Genomic DNA, 10,530 nt, shown 5'->3' on the forward strand with positions numbered 1-10,530 from the left:
TACAACACACACACTCACAGCGCACACACTCACAGCACACAACACACACACACTCACAGCACACAACACAACAACGCACACACTCCCCACTCACAGCACAGCACCGCACACAACACAACACCGCACACAACACAACACCGCACACAACACAACACCGCACACACTCCCCACTCACAGCACACACTCTCAGCACACAACACAACACCGCACACACACTCACAGCACACAACACAACACCGCACACAACACCCACTCACAGCACACACTCTGCACACACTCACAGCACTGCACACACTACACTCACAACACAGCACTGCACACACTCACAGCACACAACACAACAATGCACACAACACACACTCACAGCACATAACACACACTCACACTGCACACACTCACAACACAGCACTGCTCTTAGGCCCCGTCGATCACAAACACAGGCAGCTGCGGGCAGGTAGAGATGGAGCAGGACGGGGAGCAGCAGCTTTGTGGCCCACATGCAGTGGCGTAACTAGAAGAGGCTGGGCCCCATGACAAACTTCTGCATGGGGCCCCCTTCCCCTTAGGGCGGCGTGTGTGCCGACGTGTGCACGGCGGGCACACGTCGGCGCACGGGACAGGAGGAGGGGGTGAGCGCTGCTTACCCCCCTCATACATACAGCATGTACACACATACAGTATATACAGACACGCTGCATACACAAAACAAATATGCATACGTACAGCATAAACACACACAGCACATACACCCACACAGCATATTCATACACTCACAATGTACACACACCATATACACTCACAGCGCAACCGCACACACCATACACAAACAGCACTCACTCACACACTATATTCATACACTCACAGTGCAACTGCACACACCATACACAAACAGCACTCACTCACACAGCATATTCATACACTCACAGTGCACACACACCATACACTCACAGTGCAACTGCACATACCATGCACAAACAGCCCATACTCTCACACAGCACATACTCACAGGGCGCACACACACAACACAGCACACACACACACACAACACAGCACACACACAACACAGCACATGCACAACACATACACACAGCACATACATAGAGAGACTTACAGTCGGCTGTCGCATTCGGGCGGAGGAGTAGAGGAACAGGAGAGCCGAGGAGCCGGGAAGCAGAGAAGCCGAGGGGAGCGAAGGAGTCGAGGGGAGCGGAGGAGCAGAGGAGTCAAGGGGAGCGGAGGAGTCGAGGGGAGCGGAGGTGTCGAGGGGAGCGGAGGAGTCGAGGGGAGCGGAGGAGCAGAGGAGTCGAGGGGAGCAGAGGAGTGGAGGAGTCGAGGGGAGCAGAGGAGTTGAGGGGAGCGGAGGAGCCAAGCAGCGGACGAGGGGGTCAGGGGAGAGCGGAAAGCTGGGGAAAGAGCGTCATTAGTGACAGCCCCGGCCCCCGCTTCTGATGGGCCCGGTCTCAATGGCGACCACTGCGACCGCGGACGGTACGCCACTGCCCACTTGTCTCCCCTGGGGCGGGTGCTCTCACTCCGGCCTGCCCCTAGTCACATGTCCTGCTGCGCGGTCCAGCGCACGCTGTGATCGCGCTACTGACAGTTCCCTCTTTTGCAGCACGCGCTGAACCGCTCAGCCTGCGCGCTACAGGGAATAATTGCCAAGTGTAACTTTACGCATGGCAATTATTTTGGGGGGTAATGGCGCCTCATCACGCGTCTATGACGCGTGGTGAGGCGTTAATGCGACCTCTGCTCACTCCTATTGTTCTATATGAATGTTTGCGCTCTGACATTTTTTATTTTATTTGTATATATCCCCTATGATTTGTAACGCACTATGGAATATGATGGTGTTATATAAATAAATATTGTTATTAGATTTATAAAAGGTGATGTCCCCCTTACTGTGGGGCTTTTCAAACATTTGTGGGAATGGCTAGATACCACCAGCCTCTTGTCAGGATTTGACCTTTTTATTTTAAGGACACCAGGCACCTGTTGATTATGGACTTAATGGAGTGTTAGGAGGGGTACAACAATGTTAGGAGGTTAAAGGACCTGAGATGATGTCGCCCTGGTCACATGACATTACTGCTGCATGCTGAGATGAGATGCTCGATACCAGACAAAATTATAAAGATGATGCAGGGTTGGTGACAGGTTCCCTTTAAAGTACTAAACACTTTTAAACTACTTTGCCTTATGTTACTATGCCAGTTGTTGAAAACATTTTCCCAGCATAGACACAGTTTAATGTTACCAAAATAGTCCAGTGCAGGACACACTGGGGATTAGACGTCGTCTCTTCCAGGATTCCAATACACAACATTGCAAGCTATGAGAACAAATTACCTAATATGTCCAAAAAAGAGAAGTCCCCCTAATCTTCACACAAGAAATGCATAGTTACATATCTGGAGCTTGTGTTGCCTGTTTTCTATGGCCAACTTCACTTTCTTTGTGGATGTCTATGAGGATAATTCTCCTTTAAGCTTAAAATCACAAAATAAACAACATACAATAAAGCTACAGTAAGGTTGTCTTCCAAATACAACTGGCAATACCTTTATTTAATATTTATGTATGAAATAAAGAATAATGCTTCCCAATTGACTAAATCCCATAATCCCCAAATCTCAGCCTTCCGGATGTATCCAACTGTAATTTCCCTCCTTTTGCAAACAATGGAAGCTGGCTGATAAGTTGGCACACTGCCCCTAAACTCACTTCATAAAAAAGAATGGGCAACTCAAAAACTAGAAAAATCTATGTTGCTACAGTTAACCCCATCCCATGAATGTCAGATCTGCAGCTCACTGGTGAACGGCCAGGCAAGGCCACAGATCATGCAAGAAATCCATCAGAATGTCATTCAACCATGTGTGCAGTGTGGCAGGATGCATTATCTGCTGGAAGATACCCTGCATGCTAGGTCCAAAAGAACACTGCCTTGCCATCTACTCATAGTGCACCAAGCTGATACATCTTCTCCAAGTAAGCAGGGCCCATGCATCTAGTCATCTCCACAATGTGCCATAATAATCTCTGACACTACACAGACCAATACCCAGAAAGCTGCAGTTCACTTTGTATCTATACTTGGAGACGACCCCTTATCCATTCCCTGGTCAAAGTGTTAACACACTCTGATTGGGCAGATGGGCATTTTGAAGCTTAGGACACCAGAAGAGGCATATACAGTATCTGAGCCATATCGGTAGGAGAGGTGAATTGTGCTTTGCTATGTTTATGTCCTCATGTAGAGCCCTTTTGAATTATTAATTTGAAGGAAAACCCCTTTAATGTTTTAGCCAATTTGTACCATAGCAACCTCTCCTTGTCAGGCTACCCTTATCCCTAACACCTCTAAAGGAGCCTTGTGACTCTGTTGCCAGTTTACCAATTGACCATCCTTTGGCAGGTATTAAAGACAAGTAACACCCCACAAGTCATCCAGGAGATGTTCCAACCTAAGCATCACAATTTTTCAACTTAATGCAGTATCTCACAAAATATATTATTATATATGGGAAAACACTTTGATACAATATAAAGTAGTCAATATACAGCCTGTATAAATTTTGTGCCCTCAAAATAACTCAACATACAGCCATTAATGTCTAGACCGCTGGCAACAGAAGTAAGCACATCCTTGAGGGTGCGTTTACACGTGGTGTTAACGCATGTGTTTACAAACACATCACAACAGCTAAGAAGATGATATTTGCTTATTTACATTGCTGTTAACATTGTGTTTTAACGCATACGTTTTGTAAACGGAATATTAACAGCAATGTAATTGGGCAAATTTCCATAGAAATGCCGATGTGATCGGGCCGCGGGCCGCCCCAGTGGGTGGGCTTTGTCAGATAAAACGGCACGTCTGCCATCACCCTTAGTGTTACACGGTTTCATGTGTGAATGGGAAATGTGGTGTTATTTCTCGCACACTCTCTCATACTGGTCACTGGGAGTTCAGCATGGCATCTCATGGCAAAGAACTCTCTGAGGATCTAAAAGATAAATTGTTTCTCTACATTAAAGCGGTTGTCCAGGTATATAAATGTTAAATATATATCTCTTGGGGGGCAGGGAATTAAAAATACTAAAAACTATACACTTAACTGTCTCTGTATAAAAAAAATTATATACCTGAACAAGCCCTTTAACATGGCCTCAGCTATAATAAGATTGATAACACCCTGAAACAGATGGATATTCTTCTAAAGATGACACACAGGAAGGTTGGCATACAATTTGCTGAAGACAAGCAAACAAATGACATGGAATACTAGAACCATGTTCATTGGTTTGATGAGACCAAGATAAACTTATCTAGCTTACGTGGTGAAAAACGTGTGTGGGGCAACCAGGTGAGTAGAACAGTTAAGCATGGTGTGGAGGTTTCACGGTTTTTGACAACTGTAGGGATCTACTGTTCCTTGAGTAAAGCATGAATGCCAAAATGTACTGGGACATATTGGAGAAGAGCATGATCAACTCCCTGAAGGAACTGGGCAACAGGGCAGTATTGCAACATAACAACCCCATACATACCTCCAAGACAACCAGGAAACTTTTAGTAATGGTGCTGGGTATGCCTAGCATGTATCCAGACCTAGACCCTATTGAGCAGCTGTGTGGCATCCTCAAACAGAACAGTGATGGACTGCAAGGTCTCTAATATCTACCAACTCCATGATGTCGTTACAGAGGAATAGAACAGAAATCCAGTGGCAAACTGTGAGGCTCTAGTGATCTCTATGTCCAAGAGGGTAAGGCAGCGCTGGGAAATAATGGTGTCCACTCCAAATAATAGTGCTCAATTTAGCCATTTTCAATTAGGGGTGTACCGGTACTTACTTTTGTTGCACATTAATGTCTGTGTGTTGAGTCATTTTAAGGGACCACTAAATTTACACAGTTATACAAGCTGTACCCTGACTTCTTTACATTGTATGAAAGCATGTAGTATATCTTCAGAGCTGTCCCATGAAAATATATATTTCCAAAAATGTGAGGTGAGCACATACTTTTGGTAGATGTTGTATATCACCAAGATTTATCACTTTACTTTAGTATATACCAGTATATACACACAAGGAGTCATAGACACACTCCCAGCAGTCCAACACCCATGGATTTATACAGTGACTAACCTTCTATATAAGCAGCTTACTGTCTATAAGTTGGGTACTTTTTATTTCATCACAACTCTCAGCATTCTTCTGTTTCCATGTATTATTGTATAGTATAGAGTAAAATGGGGTTAAAAGAGGAACCATAAAAGCCATGGCTCCTATTTCTTGGACTTGTGTGTGGGCAGAGAAGGGAAGGAGCCTGTGTGAATGTACTGAGATAGATGTGAAGTGTATATGGCCAGATCCTGTTCCCTGCACAATGGTAGGATGTAGGGAGTTTCCGCAGCCTGGGCTTTCTTGTAAAGCATGTGTCTTTTACTCATTAGTAAAATGTATGAAGAATCCTACCTGGACCTGATCTGCAGGGGATTAGGGTGGACAGCATAGCCCTCATGTGACATGAGCTGGATAATAGCCCTAATAAAAAGGATAATATGCCCTTCCACTACCAGAACATCGGTTTATTGCTGGGAACCTGTCAATTGCTATTCATAAAGACTGTGGTGATGCTGACATCACAAGACATTGAGCTGCCTTACAAGACATTATCATGAAGATAGCACTATACAAGTGAATTGTTATACCATCATAAGAGTCTGGACTATGATAAACTATAGCTCCACTTTATACACAGTAGTGACAATATATTCCACATAATCAGTTAGTGACACCACAAAGACAAAAAGTGCTTAAAGGGGACATACTATCCAAAATTGGATGGTCCACAGAGGAAAATGTGTAACCTACCAGTACAATATTCCAGCAATTCATGCTGCAGAACATGAAGACTAAAATCTTACAACCCATAGGTACCATCATGTGATAACTATTGTCACTCTTCTCACAACAGGGAGAACTGTAGGACCTGCCCAGCCAAACCCAAGGTCCACACATCAAACTCACATGCCCCTGGTAGCAGCCAGTGTAATGGATAAGGCAGCACGTATGGACACTGGAGGGTCTTACCTGTGCCAGGGAGCGCGCCATGCACAGAGCCCCCACAGTCCACAGGGCAGCGGTGAGGAGCCCCATGCTCGCCATGTCCTGTCCTGCTGCCCTTATCTCCGCTCCCACATCAGTAGCAGTGGCATTAGCGCCCCCTGCCCGCAGTCCTTGTAATGTCCTGACTGCCCCGGGCGGGTCACATGTCACTCATGTCTAAAGGGACTTGCTCCGCTTTCCAGTTGCTCCAGTGTAGATGGAAGAAGTGGCCTCAGACTCTGCCACTTCCTTGTGAGGCTCCCAGATGTTCCCTGCCCCAGTCCCCGCCTCAGCCGGGCGCACACCCAGAGCAAGGAGGAGACCAGAGAGCCTCAGGAACCAGGGCAGTAGGAGGAGTGACGATGCGGCTCCAGCAGCCGCAATCACACAGTTCACACTTATGTTCTGTTTCCTTGTGCTGGTATTGGAAAGTAAAGGGCTACTTGGAATTGACTCCTCACTCTGTGCTATAAATGCCTGATGCTACTTAGCACCGGCTCCTCACTCTGTACTATATATGCCTGATGCTACTTTGCACCGGCTCCTGAGACTGTGCTATACATGCCTGGTGCTACTTGGCACCGGCTCCTCACTCTGTGCTATAAATGCCTGATGCTACTTAGCACCGGCTCCTCACTCTGTACTATATATGCCTGATGCTACTTTGCACCGGCTCCTTGGCACCGGCTCCTTACTTTGTGCTTTACATGCCTAATGCTACTTGGCACCGGCTCCTGAGATTGTGCTATACATGCCTGGTGCTACTTGGCACCGGCTCCTGAGATTGTGCTATACATGCCTGGTGCTACTTGGCACCGGCTCCTTACTTTGTGCTATACATGCCTGGTGCTACTTGGCACCGGCTCCTTACTTAGTGCTAAATATGCCTGGCGCTACTTGGCACCGGCTCCTAACTCTGTACTATACATGCCTGGTGCTACTTGGCACTGACTCCTCACTCTGTACTATACATGCCTGATGCTACTTGGCTCCGGCTCCTCACTCTGTGCCATACATGCCTGATGCTACTTGTCACCGGCTCCTCACTCTGTACTGTACATGCCTGATGCTACTTGGCACCGGCTCCTGAGACTGTGCTATACATGCCTGGTGCTACTTGGCACCGGCTCCTTACTTTGTGCTATACATGCCTGGTGCTACTTGGCACCGGCTCCTCACTCTGTACTATACATGCCTTGTGCTACTTGGCACTGACTCCTCACTCTGTACTATACATGCCTAATGCTACTTGGAACTAACTCCTCACTCTGTGCTATACATGCCTGATGCTACTTGTCACCAGCTCCTCACTCTGTACTATACATTCCTGCTGCTACTTGGCACCGGCTACTCACTCTGTATTATACATGCCTGATGCTACTTGTTACCGGCTTCTCACTCTGTACTATACATACCTGATGCTACTTGGCACCGGCTCCTCACTCTGTATTATACATGCCTGTGGCTACTCGGCACTGACTCCTCACTCTGTACTATTCGTGCCTCATGCTACTTGGCACTGACTCCTCACTCTGTGCTATACATGCCTGGTGCTACTTGGCACCGGCTCCTTACTTTGTGCTATACATGCCTGGTGCTACTTGGCACCGGCTCCTCACTCTGTGCTATACATGCCTGGTGCCACTTGGGACCGGCTCCTCACTCTGTGCTATACATGCCGAGTGCTACTTGGCACCGGCTCCTCAGTCTGTGCTATATATGCCTGGTGCTACTTAGCACCGGATCCTTACTTTGTGCTATATATGCCTAATGCTACTTGGCACCGGCTCCTCAGTCTGTGCTATACATGCCTGATGCTACTTGGAACTGGCTCCTCACTCTGTACTATACATGCCTGGTGCTACTTGGCACCGGCTCATCACTCCATGCTATACATGCCTGATGCTACTTGGCACCGGCTACTCACTCTGTGCTATACATGCCTAATGCTACTTGGCACCGGCTCCTCAGTCTGTGCTATACATACCTAATGCTACTTGCCACCGGCTCCTCACTCTGTACTATACATGCCTGATGCTACTTGGAACTGCCTCCTCACTCTGTACTATACATGCCTGGTGCTACTTGGCACCAGCTCCTCACTCTGTGCTATACATGCCTGATGCTACTTGGCATCGGCTCCTCAGTCTGTGCTATACATGCCTAATGCTACTTGCCACCGGCTCCTCACTCTGTACTATACATGCCTGATGCTACTTGGAACTGGCTCCTCACTCTGTACTGTACATGCCTGATGCTACTTGGCACTGGCTCCTCAGTCTGTGCTCTACATGCCTGGTGCTACTTGGCACAGGCTCCTCACTCTGTACTATACATGCCTGGTGCTACTTGGCACCGGCTCCTCAGTCTGTGCTATACATGCCTGATGCTACTTGGAACTGGCTCCTCACTCTGTACTATACATGGCTGATGCTACTTGGAACTGGCTCCTCACTCTGTTCTATACATGCCTAATGCTACTTGGCACCGGCTCCTCAGTCTGTGCTATACATGCCTGGTGCTACTTGGCACCGGTTCCTCAGTCTGTGCTATACATGCCTGGTGCTACTTGGCACTGGCTCCTCTCTCTGTGCTATACATGCCTGATGCTACTTGGAACTGGCTCCTCACTCTGTTCTATACATGCCTAATGCTACTTGGCACCGGCTCCTCACTCTGTGCTATACATGCCTAATGCTACTTGGCACCGGCTCCTCAGTCTGTGCTATACATGCCTAATGCTACTTGCCACCGGCTCCTCACTCTGTACTATACATGCCTGATGCTACTTGGAACTGGCTCCTCACTCTGTACTATACATTGCTGATGCTATTTGGAACTGGCTCCTCACTCTGTTCTATACATGCCTAATGCGTCTTGGCACCGGTTCCTCAATCTGTGCTATACAAGCCTGGTGCTACTTGGCACCGGCTCCTCTCTCTGTGATATACATGCCTGATGCTACTTGGAACTGGCTCCTCACTCTGTTCTATACATGCCTGATGCTACTTGGCACCGGCTCCTCACTCTGTGCTATACATGCCTAATGCTACTTGCCACCGGCTCCTCACTCTGTACTATACATGCCTGGTGCTACTTGGAACTGGCTCCTCAGTCTGTGCTATACATGCCTGGTGCTACTTGGCACCGGCTCCTCAGTCTGTGCTATACATGCCTAATGCTACTTGGCACCGGCTCTTCAGTCTGTGCTATACATGCCTAATGCTACTTGGAACTGGCTCCTCACTCTGTGCTATACATGCCTGATGCTACTTGGAACTGGCTCCTCACTCTGTACTATACATGCCTGGTGCTACTTGGCACCGACTCCTCACTCTGTGCTATACATGCCTGGTGCTACTTGGAACTGGCTCCTTACTCTGTACTATACATGCCTAATGCTACTAGGAACTGGCTCCTTACTCTGTACTATACATGCCGGGTGCTACTTGGAACTGGCTCCTCATTCTGTGCTATACATGCCCGATGCTACTTGGAACTGGCTCCTCACTCTGTACTATACATGCCTGGTGCTACTTGGAACTGGCTCCTCACTCTGTACTATATATGCCTGGTGCTACTTGGAACTGGCTCCTCACTCTGTACTATACATACCTGATGCTACTTGGCACCGGCTCCTCAGTCTGTGCTATACATGCCTGATGCTACTTGGAACTGGCTCCTCACTCTGTACTGTACATGCATGAAGCTACTTGGAACTGGCTCCTCATTCTGTGCTATACATGCCTGGTGCTACTTGGAACTGGCTCCTCACTCTGTACTATACATGCCTGATGCTACTTGGAACTGGCTCCTCACTCTGTGCTATACATGCCTGATGCTACTTGGAACTGGTTCCTCACTCTGTACTATACATGCCTGGCGCTATTTAGAACTGGCTCCTCACTTTGTACTTCATCCTCCTAATACTGTGACATCTTGTCCTCGATCCTCCTGGTATTGTGGCCTCCTGTCCTCCTTCCTCCTCATACTGTGGCCTCCTGTTCTCCATCCTCCTCATACCATAGTCTCTATCCTCAATCATCTTCATATTATGACCCCCTTTCCTCCATCATTCTCCTGTCACCCATTCTATTCATACTATGGTCTCTGTCTTACAACCTCTTCATACTGTGGCCTCCTGTCCTCCAACCTCCTCTTGCTGTGACCCCCTGTCCTCCATCTTCCTCATACTTTGGCCTCCTGTTCTCCATCTTCCTCATATTATGGCCCCCCGTCCTCCATCCTCATACTGTGGCCTCCTGTCATCCAGCCTCCTCATACTGTGGCCTCCTGTCCTCTATCCTCCTCATACTGTGGCCCCTGTCCTCCATCCCCTGCATATTGTGAGCCCCTGTCCTCCTTCCTTACTGCTCATATTGTGGACTTCTATACTCCATTCTCCTCA

General features: G+C 47.8%; 1 protein-coding gene across 1 annotated transcript in view; it reads right to left on the bottom strand.

Moving 5' to 3' along the window:
- The window catches only part of TNFRSF11A (TNF receptor superfamily member 11a), a 53,626-nt gene extending 47,236 nt beyond the window's left edge, over positions 1–6,390 (bottom strand). Inside the window, exon 1 of the mRNA XM_072152702.1 lies at positions 6,108–6,390. Coding sequence (XP_072008803.1) covers positions 6,108–6,182 — 75 coding nt within the window. The 5' untranslated portion in view covers positions 6,183–6,390. The remainder of the gene's footprint in view (positions 1–6,107) is intronic.
- Positions 6,391–10,530: the final 4,140 nt, after the last annotated feature.

Source organism: Engystomops pustulosus, chromosome 5 (genome assembly GCF_040894005.1).
Source record: "Engystomops pustulosus chromosome 5, aEngPut4.maternal, whole genome shotgun sequence".
In the NCBI taxonomy this organism is placed as follows: Eukaryota; Metazoa; Chordata; class Amphibia; order Anura; family Leptodactylidae; genus Engystomops; species Engystomops pustulosus.